The sequence below is a fragment of the Lagenorhynchus albirostris genome, chromosome 9, assembly GCF_949774975.1.
Source record: "Lagenorhynchus albirostris chromosome 9, mLagAlb1.1, whole genome shotgun sequence".
Taxonomy (NCBI): domain Eukaryota; kingdom Metazoa; phylum Chordata; class Mammalia; order Artiodactyla; family Delphinidae; genus Lagenorhynchus; species Lagenorhynchus albirostris.
Window position 1 is genome coordinate 50,756,759 of NC_083103.1, and position 27,898 is coordinate 50,784,656.

Below are 27,898 nucleotides of genomic sequence, written 5' to 3' on the forward strand. Positions count from 1 at the left end.
TTATATGCAAAGGTCCCCATAATTAATTCATCATTCCCTTTCTAATATGGAAATCTATTATCTAGCAAAGCTAGGTTACAACAATTTGCAAAAAAAAAGGAAAACTATCACAATAAGAACACAAAGGACCATCTTATATGTGTAAACATAGATTGGGAACTATTTTCATATTTCTTATACGTGTAAACATAGACTGCGAAGTCTTCATTTCTGGAGACCAGTGCATCTGGTCTCCAGAACTAGCTGAGAAGAAGGGAAGAAAGAATGGTTATCATTCTCTGTTCAAAAATGAAGGGAAAAAAAGGTCAGAGAAGTCAAGTAATCTTCCCAATCATCATTAATTTGTTGTATTTCAGACTGAAAACGCCTTTCCTTGAATTAGTATCCCACTTCTTGTCCATAAATTGAAAAGTATGTAGTTAGTGGCTACGGCAATAAATAAAAAAACGGCAATTAGATATCTTTTCCCATACCAAAAAAAAAGCTCAATATGGATATATTACATTATATTTATATCTATATCTATATATAATATTATGAATATTTTACTTTGCAACACATTCCTCAGTCTACGAAAGAAAGAGGCCATTAGGAGTATCCTTTCTTTAATGCCCCCCTGCAAGTTTCAACTTTTTTTCAAACAATGAAATCTCTACACAGCCTGGGGGGAAAAAAGAACATATCTCATCAATTCTATTAACAAAATACATTTTTTTAAACATTTTAAGATCTCTGAAATCAGGATGCATCTAACCATTGAGAACATCCCTTAACTGCTGTCAGGATACAACAGAATTTGGTGGCTTGAGGAAACAATGAACTCTTCCACATTTCCAACAACAAACATTTAAGTACTATCTTATCATTGTCAGAAAACCTTCCATTGACACCATCTAAGATCAAGAAACTTTTCTGCATGAAAACTTAGAGAGTGGTATCAGCAAAGAGGAAAAATTCCTGGAGGAAATACTGGGAGACTCTGTCAAGAAATGCTGCTTTCTAATGCATTAAGTGGTAGAGAGGTAATACAGTGTGGAAAAACAAGGAAATTAATGGCTCTGAATCTAAAAGTTATTCAGGGGCTTCCCTGGTGGCGCAGTGGTTAAGAATCCGCCTGCCAATGCAGGGAACACGGGTTTGATCCCTGGTCCGGGAAGATCCCACATGCCACAGAGCAACTAAGCCCATGCACCACAACTAAGCCCATGTGCCACAACTACGAAGCTTGCGCTCTAGAGTCCATGAGCCACAACTACTGAAGCCCACAAGCCACAACTACTGAAGCCCGCGTGCCTAGAGCTCATGCTCTGCAACAAGAGAAGCCACTGCAATGAGAAGCCCACGTACTGCAACGAAGAGCAGCCCCCGCTCGCCGCAACTAGAGAAAGCCCGCGCGCAGCAACAAAGACCCAACGCAGCCAAAAATAATAAATAAATAAAATAAATTAATTAAAAAGAAAAGAAATAAATTGAAAAATTAACTGGGAAAACACTGAAAAATATCATCTAAAAGGCAAATATGACAAATAACAAGAAGAGTCAGCAAACTGGCTCTCCATAAATGTACTCAACTGTCCAAAGCAGAGAGACAAAGAAATATTCTACTTTATGAATATGAAATTTTGAAATATCTAATTAGCTACCTTATACAGTTTGCATACATTATTATATAGAATTATATAAACACAACCAGATATAATTTACCTGACAGACATTTAAAGAAATTTTTCAAGAGTAAATCTGACTGCTTTGTAAAATATAATTCAACTGCATCATGTGTATATGTATATACACATAAATACATATATCTATACATGTAACATATGTGTGTGTGTGTTTAACAGAAGAGATAGAAGGCTAAGTAGATCATTTAGAATTAGAAAAGTAGCTGGGCTTCCCTGGTAGCACAGTGGTTAAGAATCCGTCTGCCAATGCAGCGGACACGGGTTCAAGCCCTGATCCGGGAAGATCCCACCTGCCACGGAGCAACTAAGCCTCTGTGCCACAACTACTGAACCTGCGCTCTACAGCCCGCAAGCCACAACTACCGAAGCCCTCGTGCCACAACTACTGAAGCCCGTGCGCCTAGAGCCCATGCTCTGCAACAAGAGAAGCCACCACAATGAGAAGCCCGCACACTGCAAGGAAGAGTAGCCCCCACTCACCGCAACTAATGAAGGCCCGCGCAGCAAGGAAGACCCCACGCAGCCAAGGAAGGAAGGAAGAAATAAAGAAGAAAAATAAAGTTCCCTTTAAAAAAAAAAAGAAAAGTAGCAAAGGCACTAAAACAGTGACAAATTATATTGGAAAGAGTAGGCTGGAAAGGAATGGCTAAAAAAGCTAATTTCTCATTTAATTAAGTTGTAATCAAGCAATAATGTCTAGAGTTGATAAATCAAGAATCAATTATGCATATTATTTAAAGATATGGAAAAGATCACCAAAAGAACCAAAACAGGATCCATTTTTAATCTTTTCTCTGAGGAAAAAGACTGGCATTACATCAGAGGACTGCTACTTTTCATACAATTTAATGTACTATTTTATATTTTTAATTATGAACCAGTCCTATTTATTTGATTATTAAAACTTTACAATATGTTACAGAAGAATATATCATGAAAAAATTTTCACTTTGTATTAAAAAAAAATTTTTTTTTTTTTTTTTGGCCATGCAGCTTTTGGGATCTTAGCTCCCTGACCAGGGATCGAACCCGGGCCCTCGGCAGCGAAAGCACAGAGTCCTAACCACTGGACCACCAGGGAATTCCCTGTATTAAATTTTTTTTTTTTTTTTCCGGTACGCGGGCCTCTTACTTTTGTGGCCTCTCCCATTGCGGAGCACAGGCTCTGGACGCGCAGGCTCAGCGGCCATGGCTCACGGGTCCAGCCGCTCCGCGGCACGTGGGATCTTCCTGGACTGGGGCACGAACCCGTGTCCCCTGCATCAGCAGGCGGACTCTCAACCACTGCGCCACCAGGGAAGCCCCCCTGTATTAAATTTTAAAAGCAGATCATATACTCTGATCCCAATGGAAGCATATCTATAAAGGGACTATATGAAAACATACCTGTGAAGAGCATAGTAACTCCCTATTTTAAAGGTTTATTGAGAGAATTAAACCAGATAATATATGTAGAATTATCAGCAAAGTGCCTAGTACAATGTAGGGATTACATCAATATTAGCTATCAATACTAGTATCTATTATATATGCAAAGAATAAAGGTCCAGCACTAAAGTTAGAACTAATGGTATTCATTATGTAAAGCACCTGATATATAATAAGTACTCAATAACTAACAGCTGAATTAATGAATTACTGAGTCTATCTAAGTTTTCAAAAATAGATAATTCCTTTTCTAAGACTATAAAATAAAATAAAGGCAGACAGCTACCTGGTAAACTACAAAGAAACCAGAATAAAACTAAACTCAAAACCTAACAAAGTACAAATAAAATCATTCCCCAATTTTATTATTTATATTGATAATAACAATAGCAGCAGCAACAACACAAATTACGCTGATAACGGGTTATCATGTACAGCATTTCCTGGGTGTTAATTTTTCCTTCTAGTGCTCTCCTGTATTTTTAAATTTTGTAACAAATACTACTTTTATGATTTTTTTTTGGGGGGGGGATCAATTTTATAATTCTACTCCACGTGGAAAGTAATTGCTTACAAGGGCCAAAATTTCCGAATTATGTTGAACTGTTTTTGTATAAGGATGGGTAGTTATTAATTCTTACATACTCACAAAATGATATATCAACATAATTTTTCCTTGGCACATTTAGCTATCTGAGAGCAAATAAGATTCTAATTAAAATAAGTGCTTATGGGACTTCCCCGGTGGTCCAGTGGATAAGACTCCACGGTCCCAATGCAGGAGGCCCAGGTTCGATCCCTGGTCGGAGAACTAGATCCCTCATGCCTGCCACAACAGAGAGGTCACATGCCATAACTAAGAAGTCTGCATGCTGCAACCAAGAAGTCCGCATGCCACAACCAAGAAGCCTGCATGCCACAACTAAGAGTCCACATGCTGCAACTAAGAAGTCCGCATGCTGCAACTAAGAGCCCACATGCCGCAACAAAGATCCCACATGCCGTAACTAAGACCCGGTGCAGAATGAATGAATGAATAAATAAATAAATATTTTTAAAAAATAAAATAAATGCTTAAATTTCCCTATAAATAGCACCGTATCATCCACTGAAAGCACGCCATTCTCTATCAACAGGGACCTAATGAGAAATAAATACCTGATTGAACAAAAATAATTAACCTTTCATAAAACTGCAGAGTATGGGATATATAAGGGAGAATGAATATATATACTTGTAAAATGTATTCACTATTAGTTATACTTGTAAATACTTTACAAATATTGTGACTATTATCTTCTCCCAGAATGTTCACAACATTCTTTGTAGTAAGAAGCAAATTAGCTCTTCATTTGAGGATTCAAATGGAGTAAAAGGAGGATCAAAGTGAGAGAACCAAAAATAAGAAAAGGAGGATACAGGGATGCCAACACTTCTCTCCAACAACCATATCTGCCCTTAAGCCAAAGAAGAGGTACTCTAGGATGGGGACCTCCACTTCCAAGCTTACCTGTGCATACTCTCTTTCAATAGCAGCCTTCTTCTGACTGAATGTCCTAAAAACACAAATAAAAATTCGTTACCAAACATATAACAATAATTTTATGTAAAGTTATCAATACACCCTCACATACTGCTTGGTAAGCTGTGTTGAGGGAAGGCACAATATGTCATTCACCTTATGTACCTAAGAATACTGCTGACACCACAGACCCTGGAGTTAAGACAATCCACATTCAAATCCTAGCTCCACCACTTACTAGCTGTATGACCTTGGTCAAGTCACTTGACTTCTCTGTGCCTCAGTTTCCTTCTTGGTAAAATGGATATAGAAATAGTATCTACCTCATAGGGATAGTGTAAAATTTAGTTAATGACAATATATAAAGTGCTCAAAATAGTGACCAGCACAGAGTAAAAGACAGGTGTGTGTGTGTGTGTGTGTGCGTGCATGTGTGTGTTAGCTACTGTTATCACAATGGCTAGTGCATAGTAGGTAGTAAAAATGTTTCCTGAATATAAATAATAAACATAGAGGGACTATAGAAAACAAGGTGAAAATCAAAATTTGATCAGCTTCTCAACATGAAATAGTCAAATCATTTCCTTCATTCCATTCTTTTACAGGAGTCACAGAACAAAGTACAAGGCCACCACATGTTATGGCATAATAAGAGCACCCTTTCCACACATGTTATTATATTTCACAGATTCTACAGTAAATACTTTTCACATTTTAACATTTATGATATTGGTATTCATCTTTTAAATGACTGGCAGACAACTACTGAGCACACGTGCCACAACTACTGAAGCCCACGCACTTAGAGCCCGTGCTCCGCCACAAGAGAAGCCACCGCAATGAGAAGCCCACGCACCGCAACGAAGAGTAGCCCCCAATCGCCACAACTAGGGAAAGCCCACACACAGCAACAGAGACCCAATGCAGCCAAAAAATAAATAAATAAAGGTTCCTTTAAAAATAAATAAATAAACAAATGAATAATGATTGGCAGTATTTTCTTCTATCTTAACAGTACATGAAATAACAGTGTACCTTACAAACCACAGACAAGGTAGAGTCAATGAAATATGATAACATTAACAATTTACTTTGAGTAGTCTGAGTTTAAAGACTTTTCTGTGAGGTGTCAGGTATCTGTGCTCTTAAAAGCACTTCATTAAGGCAGAGATATCACAGTAAAAAGTGAAAAATATAAAGAAAGAGCTGGAATAGAAAAAAAGGCAATAAACCAAAACTCCCCATTTTAATAATTATTTAAATTTACCAACATGACTATTCACTTCTTCTGTAAGAAATTAAAGTATTTAAAATTTCACTACATTTGTTTGGGATGGATAACTATTATTTAGCTTTAAAAAGGAAGGAATTTCTGACATATGCTACAACATGAATAAACTTTGAGGACATTACACTGAGTGAAGTAAGTCGGCCACAAGAGGACAAATACTGTATGATTCCATTTATATAAGGTACTTGGAGCAGTCAAAATCATATAGACACAAAGGAGAATGGTGATTGCCAGGGAGTGGGAGGAGGGGATCAGAAGAGTTATTATTTAATAGGTAGAGAGTTTCAGTTTTGCAAGATGCAAAGAGTTCTGAAGATGGATGGTGGTGGCAGCAAAACAAAATGAATGTACTTAATAGCACTAAATTGTACACTTAAAGATGATTAAGATAGTAAATCTTGTATGTATTTTACCACAATTTAAAAAAAAAAAAAAAAGAGTTGAGCAAGACCCTTTTCCTTATGGGGTTTGGTGCATTATAAAGTGTTTAACACAGTCCTTTAAAATACAATTCGTCTACTCTCCTTAAGAGAAAACACATAAACTATATATTATATATGCATATATGTAAAGCACACTGTATACATGCATTTGTATACTGTATTATATATATATTTGGTGTATGTGTATATATATGTAAATTATGTGTGTCTGCATATACATATATATAATAGTAATGTAAGTTTTCTCTGGACAGTGGGATTACTGGCTTTCACTTTCTTCTTTTGATTTTGCTTTCTATATTTTCTGATGTTTTAGTAAGAATATACATTATGTTTGAAAAAATAAAGTCCTTATTTTAAGTAAATAAATGCACTTATAAACATATGCACAAACCTTTTTTACACCCATGCTGTTTTACTAAAATTGTACTGAGAAATTATTATGACTTGTGTTACTAAATATATCTCCCCAGGCAAACAAGACTAATTAAAATGAACTCGCTTAAACTTTAATCATTAAAAATCTGAAAACTTACCTTCATTTTGAAGGAGGTAATATTTTTAATATTTTACAAAAGATGAAAGGAAATATTTCAGCTATTTATTTAGAACCCTTTTAACCTTAGATGTATCTCATCTTGAAATAAGAATGTTCAAGTGAAGTCTGCAAGAAAAGGGGAACTAAACTCTTTTACTCTGAACATGCACATCAACTAATTTCAAAATTGTCAGTGCAATTTTTAGTTGTTGTTAAACAATTACATGTCTACTAAGTAATTTCTTCTTCTAAATAAAACAAATACAAGATCACAACTGCTCAAAATTTACATCATCAATATTAGGAAATCTATTTATTATAAACCACAGCAAGAGAACAGAGCAAAAATATAACCTTCATATAAGATACAAAGGCATTTGTTAAAATTCAACATCAGTTTCTCTTTTAAAATATTAATGGGTGCTATAATTAAACAGATGGACAAAAACAAGTGCTGGCAAGGATGTAGAGAAATGAGAACTCTCGTAGAGTGCTTTTGGGAATGTAACACAGTACAGCTGCTTCAGAAAATAGTCTGAGAGTTCCTCAAAAGGTTTAACATAGAGTTACCATAAGACCCAGCAATTATATTCCTGGGTATATACCCATGAAAACTTAAAACATATGTCTACACAAAAACCTATAAATGAATATTCATAGCAGCATTATTCATCATAGCCAAAAAGTGACAACAACCCAAATGTCCATCAACTGATGAAAGGATAAGCAAGATGTTGCTACATTCATATGATGGTATATCACTCAACCATAAAAAGGAACAAAGTACTGATATACGCTACAATATGGATGAAACTTGAAAACATCAGGCTAAGTGAAAGAAGCCAGACATAAAATCCCACATATGATGATTCCATTTATAAAAGATGTTCAGAATAGGCAAGTCCATAAAGACAGAAAGTAGATTATCAGTTGCCAAGGTTTGAGGAGCTGAGAGATAAGTTTGCCATTATTCCAGGAGAATTTTTCTTTTATGTAGGTAAGTTGATTATAAAGTTCAAATGGAAAAATGAACACTTAAGAATTGTTATAGGGGCTTCTCTGGTGGCACAGTCGTTAAGGATCTGCCTGCCAATGCAGGGAACACAGGTTCGAGCCTGGTCCGGGAAGATCCCACATGCCACGGAGCAACTGAGCCCGTGCGCCACAACTGCTGAGCCTGCACTCTGGAGCCCGCGAGCCACAACTACTGTGCTCGTGTGCCACAACTACTGAAGCCCGCGCGCCTAGAGCCCATGCTCTGCAACAAGAGAGGCCACCAAAATGAAAGGCCCGTGCACTGCAGTGAGGAGTGGCCCCCACTCGCCGCAACCAGGGAAAGCCTGTGCACGGCAACAAAGACCCAACGCAGCCAAAGATAAATAATTTTAAAAAAAGAATTGTTATAAACATTCTAAGAAAGAATAATGTTAAAAATTATCACCTACTCTCACCAGATAGTAAAAATTAAGTTTAAAAGCAACAGTAATTAAAACAGCTCGGTAATGAAATGAGCAAACAGAGATAATGAAACATAAGTCAGAAATACACCCAAATATACCCAAATACCAAATATCAATAAATAAAAATTTAGTAACTAAAATAGATGGCATTTTGATTCAAAGGGGAAAAGATGGATTATTTAGTAAATTGCAACTTTATAGGAAGATGCAATGGTTAGTAAACAAAAAAGTTACAGAATAATATATATAGTATATTACTATCTTTTCATATAAAAATGTTTACATGTATATGCTGGATTATGATCATTATGATACTTCTCAGTTACCACAGTCCATCAGATATAAAACTGTACCATTCAAAAATGCTACTGTGGTCCCCTTAGGAATCACTGTGATAGAATTCCCTGAAATATTTAACATGAAACTGGTCTAACAATGGTTCCTTATGAAGAAAGGAATTGGTCATAGTGGTAAAAGAAAGATCTTTTACTGATTTCTTGTTTGTATTGTTTGAATCTATACCATGTGTACATGTATATATTTTTCACTGAGGTAAAATTTATATGACATAAAATTAAGCATTTTAAAGTATACAATTCAACAGCATTTAGTGCATTTACAGTGTGTACAATCACCACCTCTCCCTACTTTCAAAACTTTTTAATCACTCCAGAAGAATACTTCATACCCATTAAGTAAGTAATCATTCTCCATTCCCACTCCCCTTACCCTTGGCAACAACTAAGCCAATTTTCTCTCTCCATAGACTTGTCTATTCTGGATATTTCATATAAAAGGAATCATGTAATACGTAATCTTTTGTGTCTGCCTTCTTTCGCTTAGCATGTTTTCAAGATTCATCCAAGTTGTAGAATGTGTCAATACTTTGCTCCTTTTTATGGCTGAATAATACTTCATTGCGTGGATATACTACAATTCATCCATTCATCCACCAATGGACATTTGAGTTGTTTCTACATCTTCAATAGTATGAATAATGCTGCTGTGAACATTCGTTTATGAATTTCTGTGTAGAACTAAGTTTTAAGTTCTTCTGAATATATACTTAAGAGTAGAAATGCTGGGTCATATGATAATTCTGTGCTTAACTTTTTGAAGAACCATCAAACTATTTTTTATAACAGCTGTGCCATTTTACATTCCCACTGCATATTTTTAAAAATTTAATAGTTAAATGGAACAAACTAACCTTTCAAAATATATTCTATTACATTCAGAAGAATCCTATACGGCCACTAAAAAGAATGTGGTAATTCTGTATGTGCTGGTATAGAAAGATAGCCTCAATTAACTCATGCAATAAACATTAACTGACTGGCTGTCATGGAAAAGTCCATAAAAAGGAACAAAGTACCTGTATAGGTACTGATGATATAGCACTGAATAAGACAGGCATCAAATAGGACTAACAGATAGTAATCAAATCATTATACAAAGAAATATTTAATAATAAATGGGATAATTATAAGTACTATGAAGAAAGCTATATTACCCAATATTTTTTAAAAGCTTCAGAAGAATATGTAAAGCAAGATCTCATTTTATCTTAAAAATATTAATATATACCTCTATGTAATACAGGTATCTGTATAAATTCTGTATACCTGGAAAATACGTATCGGGGGGGCCACTCAAAGAATATATCCAAATTTTTATTGTTAAAATAAGGGGACATGAGATTCTTTATTTTCTATTCTATGTTTTTCTTCTAATAATTATTTAATATTTCTATAATTAGAAAAAAATTAAAGATAAAAAAGCACTAATTTTCAATCAACTCATATAAATTCCATATGATATAGAAAGGAGTAAGAATAAATCCATGCAACAATTCTTTAATAAAAATCTAATGCTCTAAATAATTTTCGTAAAATACATCTGATCAAGCCACTTTCCTGCTAACATTTCTGAAATGGCTCTTCATCACTCCTAGAAAAAAATCTAAATTCCTTTAACATGACAGATGAGGTTACTTACTATCCAGACTTGACTGCTAGTGTGGCTTCATGTCTATAAACTCCTCCATTCACATCCTAGGCTACAGATAAGTATAGTAAAAGGACCTAGGCTCCTGCTTTCACACTCTAGCAAACGTGGTCCTTTCTGCTTGGAATTCCTTTCCCCTATTACTTGACCTAAATCTCATATCCTTCAAAACTTAGCTTAAACATGACCTCTCCTGAGAAATCTTCCTGAATTCCACTTGTGATTTAGACACCCTCTCTGTGATCCTCCAGCATCTTATAACATAGCACGTGCTTCAAGTACTGTAACTGTCTCGTGAATTGACTATGGAGTTCCCTGGGAGCAATGAGTGTGCTTTGTATTTACATGTGTAGCACAGTGCCTGAAAACGGTAGTAGTTCAATAAACGTTTGCATAATGAAAGAAAGAACAGACAGAAACTCTATAATCAGGTTTTAGACTTCATAAGTTTCAGTTAAACAGCTCAGTTAGGTTAGCTCCTGGGATAGGCGGAAACAAGATCACAGTCTATATCCCATACGAACCAATTAAGTTTCTTGACCTTGGTCACAGATTGTATCAGTTAACACAAACATTTTGTGAGCTTTAAAAACCAAGGAAGGGGACTTCCCTGATGATCCGGTGGGTAAGGCTCCACGCTCCCAGTGCATGGGGCCCGGGTTCTATCCCTGGTCAGGAACTAGATCCCGCATGGCTCGACTAAGAGCCCACTTGCCACAACTAAAAGAGCCCGCATGCTGCAACTAAGACCCGGTGCAGCCAAATAAATATATAAATATTAAAAAAAAAGGGGGGGGGCTTCCTTGGTGGCGCAGTAGTTACGAATCTGCCTGCCAATGAAGGGGACATGGGTTCAAGCCCTGGCCCGGGAAGATCCCACATGCCGCGGAGCAACTAAAACCGCACGCCACAACTACTGAAGCCTGAGCGCCTAGAGCCTGTGCTCTGCAACCACAGAAGCCACCGCAGTGAGAAGCCCGTGCACCGAAACGAAGAGTAGCCCCCGCTCACTGCAACCAGAGAAAGCCCACATAGAGCAAAAAAGACCCAACGCAGCCAAAAATAAAAATAAAAAATAAATAAATTAAGAAAAAAGAAAAGAAAAATACAAAATTAAATTTTGATAGAGGCTGGGTTACTTGAGTGTATGTATTTGTCAAAACTTAGCAATTGTATGCCTAAGATTTATATTTCATTGTATATAAATTTTACCTCAAAATAAGAAACTATAAGAAATACTGAACTCTAATGATCTGCATGCTGAATTATTTACGGAAAAGCCTGGTAATGTGTACAATTACTTTGAAATAAATTTTAAAAATAAGGTGGATTGCTGGTGGATAGAGGATGGGTAAATGCATAGATAAGTGACAAAGCGAGTATACTGCACAGTACAATATTAACAGTAGAATTTAGGTTTGGATGATGGGTGTTTACTGTAAAATTCTTTCAACCTGTTGTATGTTTGAAATTTTCATTGAAAAGTCACAAAAATATTTAGAAAATTAATGAAAGAAAAATAAAAAACAACCAAGGAAGGTATAAAGGTGTGTAATAAAGGTTTAGCCTTGCCCAAAGAGAGGTCTGGCCTTTGCCCTTGGCTTTGGGAGGTAATCTCTAAACCTTTGGAATGTCATGCCTGATAAGAGTGTTTTTGTTTACCTGGGACCCTTAGGCCATGCCAGATAGAAAATGCTAACAACGTGATTTATTGGGGGGGGGCCGGGGCGCATGTGGTATCAGCTGAACTTCTGAAGGAGCTGGAGACCAAGGTCAGCCACATGGGCAGTCAATCTATCTAACTGACCAAATACACCTCTTCCCTTGGCTAATTTTAAAATATATCCTTTCACTATAATAAACCATAATTTTAAGTAAATTTTCAGTGAGTTCTTCTAGCAAATTATCAAATCCAAGGTTAGTCTTGGGGACCACGATCTTGCAAGTCATGACAGAAGTGAGAGTGGTCTTGGAGGCCTCCAAACTTGCAGTTGGTATCTGGAGTGAGAGTTGTCTTGGGAACTCCCTAACTCTGTAATTCATCACCAGGATAAGCAGAACACCAAAGAACATTCAAATTATTAATGCTGGTAGTGGAGATGGGATATTAAACCCATAATGATGAATATTAAAAATAAACACACCCACCAGAATGGCTAAAATTAAAAATACTGATAATTATAAATATCAGTGAGGGTACAGAGCAATGAAACTCTAACATGTAGTCCATGGGAATGTAAAATGGTACAACCACTTGGGGAAAAAAATCTGGTATTTCTTATGTAACTAAACATACATCTATCTTGACATAAGTTCTAATACTAGGCATTTACCAAGAGAAATGATAACAAATCTCCACAAAAACACTTGACGAGAATATTCATAGCACTTTTATTCATAAATAGCCCAAAACAGGAAACCGTCCCAGTGCCCGCCAGTGTGATAATAGATCAACAAACAGTGACATATTCTTACAGTGGAATAAAACTCAGCAATAAAAACAAATGAACTACAAGATGACCACCACATTTTTACTACTCTGAGTTCGCTGACCTCTTATTTTACAAATGACACTGTTTAAAAATAACTAATATCGGGCTTCCCCGGTGGTGCAGTGGTTAGGAATCCGCCTGCCAATGCAAGGGACACGGGTTCGGGCCCTGGTCCGGGAAGATCCCACGTGCCACGGAGCAGCTGAGCCCGTGCGCCACAGCTACTGAGCCCGCGTGCTGCAGCTACCGAGGCCCGTGCGCCTAGAGCCCGTGCTCCGCAACAGGAGAAGCCACCTCAATGAGAGGCCCATGCGCCGCAACGAAGAGTAGCCCCCGCTCACCGCAACTAGAGAGAGCCCACGCACAGCAACGCAGACAAAAATAAATAAATAAAATAAATAAATTTATTTAAAAAAAAAAACTAATATCAGAATATAAAAAATAATCTGTTAGCACGGATAGCAAACTGGGGTAAGGGTACTAGTACTTATATTATCAGGACACTGACAACTCTTTCATAAGGAAACCTTTATAATTTTGCCCTGGAATACAACAGCTGTTTTTAGAGGTGTTATTAACACAAATATGGCAATAGCATTAAAATGATGACATGAGAATAACAAAAAATAAAAATTTTTAAACAAGGCAAGTAGAACAAACAACTGAAGCTATATAAGTCTGACAGAGAGAAGATTACTTGGCTCCTAATAAAAAATATTAATTCACCAACAACATTCATTGAGTATCTTCTGAATTTCAGGTATTCTACTAAATATGCACTGGGAATATAAAAATGAATGAGGCATGGACTCTGCTCTCAAGGGATTCACTAGCATAAGGTATAATCAAATGATGCCAAGACCCACAAATGCTACAGGCATAGAATGAAAGGTAGAAAGTGTTCATTCTTATTTCTTATTCATTAGGTAACCTTGGGCAAGTTAATTTTCCTTACCATGCTTCAGTTTCCGATCAATTAAATAAGAATAAAAAAAACATCTACCTCATAGAATTATGAGTACATATTGATAAAGCACTTAGAACAGCCTTGGCACATAGTAAATACTAGAAAAGTATTTGTTAGCTAAGTGAAAATATCACATCTACAGTTTATAATTATGAAATTTAATCCAGTTAAAATATTTTGACTAGCTGAATATGTAAAGCACTAACAAAAAATTACATTTTAAGTACTTCTGGTAATAGATAACAGAGCAAAGTCAGAATCTCCCTTCTCTCAGAAATTACCCAAAAGCAACAAACAGAATAAAAAACATAAACGCAAACATGATCTCCAATAAAACTAGTAAACATAAGAAATGTAAGTGGAAGAGAGACCTAAGGAGAGACAATTAAATTGGAGGAGGGTAGATATAAGGCATGAGGTTCCAAAACTCAAAGGGGTGGGGGGAGTACATTTCTTCAACTGCAGCTTTCTGAGGTATAAAATTTAAACCACATTCACAACAACAAAAACAGTGGACAGGACTTCCCTGGTGGCGCAGTGGTTGAGAGTCCGCCTGCCGATGCAGGGGACACGGGTTCGTGCCCCAGTCTGGGAAGATCCCACATGCCGCGGAGCGGCTGGGCCCGTGAGCCATGGCCGCTGAGCCTGTGCATCTGGAGCCTGTGCTCCGCAAGGGGAGAGGCCACAACAGTGAGAGGCCCGCATACCACAAAAAACAAAACAAACAAAAAAAAAGACAGGGGACATGTGCTGGTAGAGGGACCTTTGTTTGCTGCTCAGTTTGAAGAAACAGAGGAGAAAGTACTAAATTAGAAATCACACAAACAATCTACACTGGCAGAAATTAGGCTGCTTGGTATGGCAAAAAAGAAAAATAGTGAGACAGCCTGCACTATGAACGGCCCTGCAGCAGCCATCTTCTCTGGCTGAGGAGAAAGAAAATAAATTCATACAACTCAACCCTGGTCATAGAGAAAATTACTGTAAATTTGAAGACTGTAGCTACCCTAAGATACCTACTTCTGGTATCCTAAGAAGTTGTACAGGAAAAACCCTCTTCATTCAAAAATAACCCCAAAAGGAGTAAGAATAGATCTATGCAAATACAAAATTTTAAAAAGAAGAAAAAACAGCACAGGAAAAACCGAGTAGCTGAAGGACCCTCATGAGAAAAATGCTGCCATGGAGCAGATGAATTTTTAAAACTTAAAAACAAAAATGAACAAACAAACAAAAACCCTAGTGAAGCAAATACCACTTCGAGATAGAATTATAGAATGTCAAAGTCACAAGAAAATAGCAGTAGTGAAGTGGGCATCCTGCCTTGTTCCTTTTGGGGGAAAGCTTTTAGTCTTTCACCACTGAGTATAATGTTAACTTGTAGGCTTTTCATATGTGTCCTTTATCATGTTAAGGAAGTTTCCTTCAGGGGACTTCCCTGGTGGAGCAGTGGTTAAGACTCCAAGCCCCACAGGCAGGGGGCCCGGGTTTGATTCCTGGTCAGGGAACTAGATCCCACAGGCATGCTACAACTAAGAGTTCATATCCTACAACTAAGGAGCTCACCTGCCACAACTACGACCCAGAGCAACCAACTAAATAAGGAAATATTTAAAAAAACAGGATTATTAAAGAAGTTTCCTTCAATTCCTAGTTTGAGTGTTTTTATCATGAAAGGGTATTGAATTTTGTCCCCTTCATGCTATTAATGGGTTTTTTTCCCCTTCATTCTATTAATATGGTATATTTCATTCCTTGATTTTCTTATATTGAACTTTTGCATTCCTGGAATGAATTTCACTTTGTCATAGTGTATAATCCTTTTAATGTGTTGTTGGATTCAGTGTACTAGTATTTTGTTGAGGATTTCTGTATCAATATTCATAAGGGATACTGATCTGTAGCTTCTTGTGGTATCTTTGACTTTGGTTATCAAGGTAATAAGGACATCATAGAATGAGTTAGCAGTGTTCCCTCATTTTCTATTTTTTTGAAGATTCTGAAAAGTATTGATGTTAGTTCTTCTTTAACCATAAGGTAAAATTCAACCGTGAATTTTAGTCCTAGACTTGTCTTTGTTGGAAGATTTTTTGATTACTAATTCAATCTCTTTACTTGTCGAAAGTCTGTTGAGCATTTCTATTTCTTTTTGATTCAGTTTTAGTAATTTGTGTGTTTCTGGGAATTTATCCATTTCATCTAGGTTATCCAATTTGTTGGTGTACAACTGCTCACAGTACTCTCCTATAATCCTTTTTATTTCAGTAGAACAGGATGTAACGTCCCCACTTTCACTTCTGATTTTATTTATTGTCATCTTCTGTTTTTCTAACACTAGCTAAAGGTTTGTCAATGTGTTGATCTCTTCAAAGAACCCACTTTGGTTTCATTGATTCTATTGTCCTGCTATTCTCTGTTTTATCTCTAATATAATCTTTATTATTTTCTTCCTTCTGCTAGCTTTGGTTTCGGCTTGCTCTTTTTCTAGTTCCTTAGGTGTAAAGTTAGGTTAATATGAGATCTTTCTTCATTTTTAATGTAAGTGTTTAGAGCTATAAATTTCCCAAGCACTTTCACTGCATATCATAAGTTTTGTTATGTTGTGTTTTTGTTTTCATCCCTCTCAAACTATTTTCTAATTTTCCTAGTGACTTCTTTTAACCCACTCATTGTTCAAGATTACAGTGTTTAGCCTCCACATATTTGCAAATTTTTCAGTTTTCCTTCTGTTGATTTCTATAGCGTCATTCCATTGTGATCAGAAAAGATATTTTGCATGATTTTGGTATTTTCTAATGTATTGATAGTTGTTTATTCCCCAACTTATGGTCTACCCTTGAGATATGTGCACTTGAGAAAAATGTATATTCTGCTTTGTTGGGTGGAGTGTTCTGTATATGTCTGTTGATTTACAGTATTTTTCAATGGAATTGATAGTCCAGACACCAACTCAAACATCTACGGCCAACTGATTATCAACAAGGATGCCAAGACCATTAGAGGCGGAATAGTCTCTTCAACAAATGGTGCCAGGATGGCTTCTCTGGTGGCACAGTGGTTGAGAGTCCGCCTGCCGATGCAGGGGATGCAGGTTCGTGCCCCGGTCCGGGAGGATCCCGCATGCCGCAGAGTGGCTGGGCCTGTGAGCCATGGCCACTGGGCCTGCATGTCCGGAGCCTGTGCCCCGCAACGGGAGAGGCCGCAACAGTGAGAGGCCCGTGTACCGCAAAAAAAACAAAAAAACAAATGGTGCCAGGACAACTGGATCTGCACACACAAAAGAAAGAAGTTGGACCCCTATCTCATTCCAAACATAAAATTTAAAATGGATCAAAGACTTAAATGTAATAGCTAAAACTATAAAACTCTTAAAAGAAAGCATAGGAATGTAACTTCTTTACCTTGAATTTGGCAACAGATTATTAAATGGAACACCAAAAACACAATCAACAAAAGAATAAATATGTAAAATCAACTTCATCAAAATTAAAAATGTTTGTGCATCAAAGGAACTTATAAATAATATGAAAAGACAACAGAATGTAATAATATTTGCAAATCATATATCTAATAAGGGTATAATAACCAGAATATATCAAGAACTCTTACAAATCTACAACAAAGAGACAAGCAGTCCAATTTAAAAATGGGAAAAGTATTAAACAGACATTTGTCCAAAGAAGATATACAACTAGCCAATAACCATATGACAAGATGTCCAACAACATTACTTGTTAGGGAAATACAAATCAAAACCACAATGAGATATCACTTCACGCCCATTAGGATGACTATAACATAAACAAACAAAAACAAAATGGAAAAGAGCAAATATTGACCAGGATGTGGAGAAACAAGAACCCCTATACACCACTGGTAAGAATGTAAAATGGTACACCTGTTGTGCAAAACTGTTGTGCTCGGTACTTCCTCAAAAAACTAAACATAAAATTACTATATACTGCAATAATTCCACTCCTCAGTATACACTCAAAAAACTGAAAATAGATGTTAAAACAAAAATTTGTAGACAAAAGTTCATGGCAGAATTATTCATAACAGCCAAAAAATGGAAATGACCCAAATGTCCATCAAGAGACCAATGGATAAACAAAATATGGTATATCCATAAAATAAAATATTATTCATCCATAAAAACTAATAAATACTGACATATATTGCAACACGGATGAACCTCAAAAACACTATGCTAAGTGAAAGTAGTCAGTCACAAAAGGCCACTGTGTTAGTATGGTTCTCCAGAGAAACAGAACCAGTACCATGTGTAGATGTATAAAAAGACGTTTATTTTAAGGAATTTGCTCATGGAATTATAGAGGTGTTAAGTCTAAATTTTGCAGGGTGGGATAATAGGGTGAAGACCTAGAGAAAAGCTGATGCTGCAATTTAAGTTGAAGGGCACCAGAATGGAGACCTAGGAAAAAGATGATAATGCAGTTCAAGTCCAAAGGCCATCTCCTGCAGAATTCCCTCTTACTCAGGAGACCAGTCTTTTGTTCTAGTCAGGTCTTCAACTGACTAGATGAGGCCCACCCATATTATGGTGAGCAATCTGCTTTACTTAAAATCTACTGATTTAAATGTTAACCTCATACAAAAACACCCTCAGAGAAACATTCAGAATAATGTTTGACACAAATCTGGGCACCACAGCCCAGCCAACATATAAAATTAACCTTTACAGCCTCATACAGTATGATTCCACTTATATGAAATGTCCAGAGTAGGAAAATCAATAGAAATAGAAAGCAGATTAGTCATTGTCAGGGACTCAGGGGAGGGGTAACATGGTGAATGACAGCTTAATTAGTTGCTTTTGGGGGTGATAAAAGTGGTTTAGAATTAGATAGTGGTGATGGTTATATAGCACTGTGAATGTACTGGCAGCCACTGAATTGTATATTTTAAAATGGTTAAAACGGTAAACTTTATGTTAATTTTACTTCAATTTTAATTTTAAAAAAATTATTGATGTTTTCTGTGAATATATGTGGGCCCAAAAGTGAGAGTGAATGTCAGCATATAAATTGTCAGGTATCATAGAATAGGGTCACCTGGTGTGTCAGTGGGTCTTAAAAATAGATGCAAGAGGTGAACCCCAGAATTCCTAGGAGCTACAGAAGCAGTATGCAGCCAGAAAAAAAAATGACTACACGGATCCAAGAAGTACAAGGTCAGCCATGGGAAATCCACAGGAAGTGCAAAGAACCCACAGACATGCTCCAAAAATTTGGCAATCTAGATGAAATGGACAAATTCCTTGAAGGAGACAAATAGAAAGTATGAGAAGCCCTACAACAATTTAAAAAGTGGAATTTGTAGGGCTTCCCTGGTGGCGCAGTGGTTGAGAGTCCGCCTGCCGATGCAGGGGACACGGGTTCGTGCCCCGGTCCGGGAAGATCCCACATGCCGCGGAGCAGCTGGGCCCGTGAGCCATGGCCACTGAGCCTGCGCGTCCGGAGCCTGTGCTCCGCAACGGGAGAGGCCACAACAGTGAGAGGCCCACGTACTGCAAAAAAAAAAAAAAAAGTGGAATTTGTAATTAAAGACTCATCTCTCAAAAAACAAAAACAAAACTCCAGGCCCAGATGGCTTCACTGGTTAATTCTAGCAAACGTTCAAGAAAGAAAGAATACCACCATACATAAACTCTTCCAGAAAGCAGAGAAAAAAAGGAACACTTACCAACTCATTTTATGAGACCAATATCACCACTACACCAAAACTTGAAAAGACATCACCAAAAACCAACAACAACCAGCAACAAAAAAATCCTACAGCCAATATCCCTACAAACATAGATGTGAAAGCCCTTAACAAATATTAGCAAATCAAATCCAGCATTATATAAAAAGGATAATACATAATGACCAAATGGGGTTTATCAGAGCATGGTTCAACACTGAAAAATTAATCAATGTAACTCACCACAGAATAAAGGAGAAAAGCCAGATGATCATTCCCATAGATGCAGAAAAAATATTTGACAAAATTCAACATTATGAACTTAACCAAGGAGGTGAAAGATGAACACTGAAAACTTAAGATATTCATGCAAGAAACTGAAGATACAAATAAATGGAAAGAAAGCTCATGTTCATGGATGGGAGGAATTAATATTGTTAAAATGTCCATACTACACAAAGCCTATAAATTCAATGCAAATCAAAATTCCAATGGCATTTTTCACAGAAATAGAAAAAACAACCCCAAAATTCATATGGAAACTCAAAAGACCCTGAATAGCCAAAGCAATTCTGACAAAGAACAAAACTCAGAGGTATCACATGTCCTGATTTCAAACTATATTACAAAGCCACAGTAATCAAAACAGGATGGTACTGGCATTAAAAAAGACATATAAACCAATGGAACAGAACAGAGAGCCGAGAAATAAACCCATACATAATCAGTCAACTAATATTTGACAAGGGAGACAAGAATACACAGTGAGGAAAGGATAGTCTCCTCAATAAATGGTGCTGGAAAAACTGAATATCCACATACAAGAGAATAAAATTGGATGGGAACAACCTAAATGTCCATCAACAGACGAATGGATAAAGAAGACGTGGTACACATATACAATGGAATACTACTCAGCCATAAAAAAGAATGAAATAATGCTGTTTGCAGCAACATGGATGCAACTAAAGATTATCATACTAAGTGAAGTAAGTTAGAAACAGAAAGACAAATACCATATGATATCACTTATATGTGGAAGCTAAAATACGGCACAAATGAACCTATCTACAAAACAGAGGGACTTCCCTGGTGGTCCAGTGGTTGAGGCTCCATGTTCCCAATGCAGGGGGCCCGTGTTCGATTCCTGTCAGGGAACTAGATCCCGCATGCCACAACTAAGAGCTCACATGCCACAACTGAAAGATCATGCATGCTGCAACTAAAGATCCCACATGCGGCGACAAAGATCCCGTGTGCTGCAACTAAGACCCAGCACAGCCAAATAAATAAATATTAAAAACAAACAACAAAAAAAACAGAAACAGACTCACAGACATAGAGAACAGACTTGTGGTTGCCAAGAGGGAGGGGGGTGGGGGAGGGAAGGACCGTGAGTTTGGGATTAGCAGATGTAAACTATTATATATAGGATGGATAAACAACAAGGTCCTACTGTAAAGCACAGGGAACTATATTCAATATCCTGTGATAAACCATCATGGAAAAGAATATAAAAAAAGGAATGTCAAAAGAGTGAAATCAGACTCCTATCTTACATGACTCACAAAACTTAACTTGAAATGGATGAAAAACTTAAAGGTAAGACCTGAAATCATAAAACTCCTATAAGAAAACACAGGGCAAAAGCTCTTTGACACTGGTCTTGGCAACAATTTTTTGGATACGAGACAGAAGCACAAGCAACAAACACAAAAAGAAAAAAAACCAAAAAAAGGTGGGAATACATCAAAACTAAAAAGCTTCTACACAGCAGAAGAAACAATCAACAAAATGAAAAGGCTATGAATTGGGAGAAAATGTTGCGAACCACATTTTGATAAAGCATTAATATTCAAAATATATAAGAAAATTATACAACAGCAAAAAATAATAATAATGCAATTAAAAATGGGTCAAAGACCTGAAAGGAAAGTTTTCCAAAGAAAACATACAAATTTCCAACAGATACAATAAAAGGTGCTCACATCACCAATCATCAAGGAAATGCAAATCAAAACCACAATGAGATATTACTTCACGCCTGTTAAAATGGTTACTACCAAAAAGAAAAGAAATAAGTGTTGGCCAATGTGGAGAAAAGGGAACCCCTGTGCACTGCCAGTGGGAATGTAAACTGGTATGGCCATTATGGAATACAGTACAGAGGTTTTTCAAAAAACTCAACACTACTGTATGATTCATATGATCCCACTTCTGAATATATATCTGAAGGAAAAGAAATCACTATCTCAAAGGGATATCTGTAGGCCCATATTCGTTCACCATAGCATTATTCACAACAGCCAAAACATGGAAGCAAACTAAGTGTTCATTAACAGATGAAAGAATAAAGAAAATATGAGAGATAGATAGATAGGGATTTGGATAGGTATACAGATATATAAACTCATCCATAAAAAAAGAAGGAAATCTTGCCATTTTTAACATCACGTATAGACCTTGAAGACATTGTGCTAAGTGAAATAAACCTGAGAAGACAAATACTGTATCATCTCATTTATATGTGGAATCCCAAAAAGCTGAAATCATAGAAACAGAGAGTAGACCAGAGGTTGCCAGGGGCTGGGGAAAATGGGGAGATGTTGGTCAAACAGTACAAATAAGTTATAAGTTGTGGAGATCTAATGTACAGCATGGTGATTAATATTAACAATACTGTATTGTATATTGAAAGTTGCTAAGAAAGTAGACCTTAAATGTTCTCAACACACACACACAAAAAGTCATTATGTGATGTAATGGATGTCTTAAACTCACCTTATCGTGGTCATCATTTTGCAATACATGTATCAAATCATCACTGTTGTATAACTTAAACTTACACAATGTTATATGTCAATTGTATCTCAATATGGCTGGGAAAAAACCAAACAAACAAAATCCAATACCATGGCTTAAATAAAACCAAGAAGCGAGGAATAAAAAACTCCATAGGCCTGGTTTAAGGGCATCTATGGAAAATCTACAGCTAAAACATATGCAACAATGAAAGGCTCAATGTTTTTTACCTAAGATTAGGAAGAAAGCAAGGAGACAGAAAGCAAGGATATCCACTCTTACCACTTCCATTCACTATTGTATTGGAAGTCCTAGAGAGTACAAAAGGGCAAGAAAAAGCAATGAGGCATAAAAACTGGAAAGGGGGCTTCCCTGGTGGCGCAGTGGTTGAGAGTCCGCCTGCCGATACAGGGGACACGGGTTCGTGCCCCGGTCCAGAAAGATCCCACATGCCACGGAGCAGCTGGGCCCGTGAGCCATGGCCGCTGGGCCTGCGCGTCCGGAGCCTGTGCTCCGCAACGGGGAAGGCCACAACAGTGAGAGGCCCGCGTACCGCAAAAAAAAAAAAAAAACTGGAAAGGAAAAAGGAAAACTATTTTTATTTTCAGATGTCATGATCAGGTACAGGAAAATAGTAAGGAATCTACAAAAAAGCTACTAAAATAGTAAATAAATTTAGCAAGGTCACAGGATATAAGCTGATACTCAGTATTAATTTCCCCTCCATATCAGCAATAAACAACTAGAAAATGAATTTTTCAATATTCCACTTACACACAAATCAAAAATATATATATATTTAGGAATAAATGTAACAAAAGATATGGAATACCTGTATAGTGAAAACTACAAAACACCACAAAAAGAAATTAAATAAATTAAATAATAATAGATTGGAAGACTCAATATTATTAAAACGACAATTCTCCCCAAATTGTACTATAGATTCAATGCAATCCCAATTAAAATCCTAACAGGCTTTTTGAAGAAACTGACAAGTTAATGATAAAAACTTATACTGAAAAATTTTAAATCTAAAATAGCTAAAACAACTCTGAAAAAGAAGAACACGATTGGAAGACTTACACTACCTGATTTCAAGACTTACTAAAAAGCTATACTTATCAAAACAGTGGGGTAGTGGCTTAAGGATAGACATACAGCTCAATGAATCAAAAGTGTCCAAGAAGATGTGTGTGGAAATGGAACACTGAAAAAATCCTTGAATCTCAAAAACACTGCACTAAAAAACAAATTACACTAAATAAAAGATGTCAAATACAAAATACCCACTGTATGATTCCATTTATATGAAATTCTAAGAAAGAAAACTATAATGACAGAAAGTAGATCAGTAGCCCTCTAAGGCTGGGGGCATCGAAGGGTACAAAGAAACATTTCAGGATGGTAGAGATGTTCTATATCTTAAGCAGTGGCCTTGATAACTCAACTACATACAAACTAAAATGTTTCAAATGACATACACTTTTAAATGGATGAGTTTTACTCTTTGTAAATTATACCTCAATAAAATTGAGGAAAAAATAAAAATGATAAATAACAACTACCATCCTTTTAAGTACCACTACTTCAGAATCTGCAAAAGATTGACAAAAAAATTTTTATCGCTGCTGAAAACTTAACCTGCTTCCACTTTTATAAGATTTGATTAGACTTAGGTTAAGTATCATCTCTTCAGAGATCATTGCCTGAAACTCTATGCTGGACCAAGTATCTGTCTTTCACACTCCCAAACCAAATATCTCTCTTACTGCTAACTATGTTACATTGAAAATACCTACATTTATGTCTCTTACACATCTATACATCCCCAAGCATTAAGTTTGATGTCTGGAACATAGATGCTCAATTAAATTGAAATGAACCTATATAAAATCTGAACATAAAATATAGATTACTGTTAAATGAAAAAAAAATACGCTTTTCAAGAAAAAAGTTAAGAAATGCCCAAAAAAGGAGAAGGGGCTTGTTAACATCATCATTCTTCATGTCATTTTAAATGTATGTAAATTTATTTTAGATAGTCATAAAATCTAATTATAATAAGCCACACTTATCTGACATACTATTCCTCTAAGAATCCCGAGAATCAAGTAAACCCTCCTCCAGAGGTTCGTAAGTCTTTAAATTTTTGAAAAGCATTCCTATACCCTTTACTTTTGTAATACCTGGAACAAGGTGCCTAAGGTCCCAGTAAATACTACTGTTAAGACAAAAATGCAAAGAAATGTTTTCTGTTATTAAAACCTTTAAACAGCTCCCAAGGACTAGACAATCACACTTCCCCACTGCGCAGAGAACTCAAATGCAAGCTATAATATGAGCGCTAGTAGCTAACAGTATAATTCCAGTCCAGCTCACTTGGCCTGCCACCTGGTATTCTTTACACCTGGTACAATTAAATAACACTCAAGGTATTACCACCTAATTCTCCTCTGCTAATCAGAAAAGACAGTTCAAACTTACTAACATAAAGCAAGAGAGCTAGAACACTAAATGGTGAAATACCAAATTATACAACACAGTTTCATTGCATTTGAATAGAATACATTAATTTAGAAGCAGCCTAGCAATGGACTGAGCCACAGAGACTCTTGTGTGCAAACAATAATCCACCCTGTTAGTAAAGCACTTCAAGTTTTTCAAAGTCCTTTCCCATCTTATCCCATCGGCCCTTCACAACAACCCTGTGAAGTAAGAAGAAAAGGTTATTTCCATTCCATAAATGACGAAAATACAGATCAGAGCAATTAAAAGACACACAAAATTGTTAATATGTAGCTCTGGTTAGGTAGGGGGAAAAACTGGGAAGAGAACCTAGAACCACTTTTATCTAAGACTTTTTTTTTCACAATAAATAATATGTTGTAAAGATTGGTGATAGAAATGAAGCCAAAGATAAAGAGAACAAGGACAATGAAACAGGATATTAATCAATTTTGCATTCTCTCCCTACTTCATCACCTTCCCTTCCACAGTCTACAGTATACCCTCCACATAAGACAGCACCATTTGCCCCCACAATATACCAGACTCTTTATTCTTTGACCTCGCTTTCCCAGCGGAAGACCTCCAAAAGAAAGATACGCTAGGGAAGCAGAAGGTGAACAAGTTAGAAGTCAGAAGACCTGCCTTTTTCTAACCCTGGCTTTGGATAAGTATCTTTACCTCTTTAAGCCTCAATTTTTATATCTATAAAATTATATTGGGACTTCCCTGGTGGTCCGGTGGTTAAGACTCCACACTCCAAATGCAGGGGGCCCAGGTTCGATCCCTAGTCAGGGAACTAGATCCCACAGCACAACTAAGAGCCCACATGCTGCAACTAAAGGTCCTGCATGCCGCAACTAAAAAGATCCCACATGCCGCAACAAAGATCCCGCGAGCCGCAACTGAAAAAAAAGATCCTGCGTGCTGCAACAAAGACCTGGTGCAGCCAAATAAATAAATAAAGGAAACACAGCATTAAATTATTTAAAAAAATAAGAAAAAAAATGATATAATTTTCATGGAATTTGTTGATACTTCCCTTATGAACTAATAATTATATAATCAATTTTTGTGTTTGAAAATATATTCTCCATATTAGGTAGAATCTACATGTATGTAACTAAGCTTATTAATTATGGAATTTAAATATGCTACATACCTTATAAAATTTGCTTGGTGTTAAAAATCTCCCACTATGACTACAGATTTGTCAGTTTCTCCTTACAATTTTATAATTTGTGCTTTCTTATGTTATTAAGTGAATAAATCTTAATGCTTATTAGTTCTTCCAGGTGGATTGTTCCATTTATCTTTAAGTATCTTTATTCCTATTAATGATTAGACTTCAATTCTACTTTATCTAATAATGGAATATCATTTTTTTAAAGTACTTTCTAGAATATTTTTATAGCTTTATATTCAATTTTGGTATCATTAGGTTTTTCACATGTGTCCCATGAGTATGTACCAACCTAGACTTTTGATTTTTAGATTAAAAAAAGTCAAAGTTAAAAAAGAAACAACAAACTGGGGGAAAGTATTTGCAAGAAACAAAGCAAACAGCCTAAAATACTTAAAACTCCTAATATTCAAACAGAAAATTAGGCTAAGGACATGGTACAGTGTGCATATTTATATCCTCCCTAAATTCCTATGCTGGAATCTTAATATCCAATGTGATGGTATTAGTCAGTGGGCCTTAGGGAGGAACTTAAGTATGAGGGTGGAGTTCTCACAAACGGAATTACTGCCCATATAAAAGAGGCTCCAAAGAGATCCTTAGCCCCTCAGCCTTGTGAGGACACAGCAAGAAGATGCCAGCTATAAACCAAGAAAAGGGCCCTCATGGGAGAACGCGACCATGCTGGTGTCTTGATCTTGAACTTCCCAGCAAGCGGGACTGTAAGCAATAATTTGTGGTTTTTTGTAAGCAATAAATTTTTGCTGTTTATATCTACCCAATCTGTGGCGTTTTGTTATAGCAGCCCAAATGGAGGAAGACAGGACAGATGATTAACAAAAAAATGTAAAGTAATGTGAAACAGTCCAATATGAAGGAAAAAACCTGACCTTGCTAACAACCAAAGAAATCCAGATTCAAACAATAAGACTGGGCTTCCCTGGTGGCGCAGTGGTTGAGAGTCAGCCTGCCAATGCAGGGGACATGGGTTCGTGCCCCGGTCTGGGAAGATCCCACATGCCGCGGAGCGGCTGGGCCCGTGAGCCATGACCGCTGAGCCTGCGCGTCCGGAGCCTGTGCTCCGCAACGGGAGAAGCCAAAACAGTGAGAGGCCAGCGTACCGCAAAAAAAATAAAAAATAAGACTATTCTGCCTATTTGAATGACCAATATTAGAACATTAGAATAATGATAATATATGCTGTTCCCACATCTGGAAATAAGTAAATCTATACAGACAGTGGGGGTGGGGGGTAGGGGCAGGTAATATGGCAACAAGTATAAACAATCATTTAAACAGTAGATAATGTTTGACCCATCAATTCTACTTCTACAAATTTATTCTAAAAAGATAGTTACATAAATATACAAGGATGTGAATAAGGACATCAACCACCATGCAACACTGAAAATTAGGTACTATAGTGCATACGAGGTCTTTATGTAAACAAAGGAAAATAAAACTTGAGTTTAACAACAATTTTAAAAACTATATTTTAAAATTTATTAAACATTGTTTGGCCAACAATGTCTCATTCAGTAAGAAATATTTCTTCAGCATCTATATACCAGGCTGTAATATATACAATGATAAAAGATACAGTCTTGCTCTCAAAAAGCTCACAGACTGGAGGGGAAAATGTACCAAAAAACCCAAAAAACAAAAAATCAAAACACAGAAGATTAACACACAATGTGATGAGTGCTCTAACGGTGACAAGCATAGGACGTTCTGGGAGCACAAAGGCAGAGTAAGAAGCACAAGCTCCCCAAGCAAGCTAATCTGGCACCTCCTCAAGTCAATTTTGTTGTTGTTTTTGAATGTCTGTTTAGAAAAGAGGCAGAATGCTGCTGAAAAGAAGGGCAG

General features: G+C 36.6%; 1 protein-coding gene across 2 annotated transcripts in view; it reads right to left on the reverse strand.

Annotated features, from left to right (window-relative positions):
- Positions 1–27,898, reverse strand: part of FCHSD2 (FCH and double SH3 domains 2) — a 293,011-nt gene that overhangs the window by 240,145 nt on the left and 24,968 nt on the right. For both annotated transcript variants that reach the window (XM_060159945.1, XM_060159944.1), the window contains exon 3: positions 4,624–4,669. In XM_060159945.1, the coding sequence (XP_060015928.1) occupies positions 4,624–4,669 (46 nt within the window). The remainder of the gene's footprint in view (positions 1–4,623; positions 4,670–27,898) is intronic.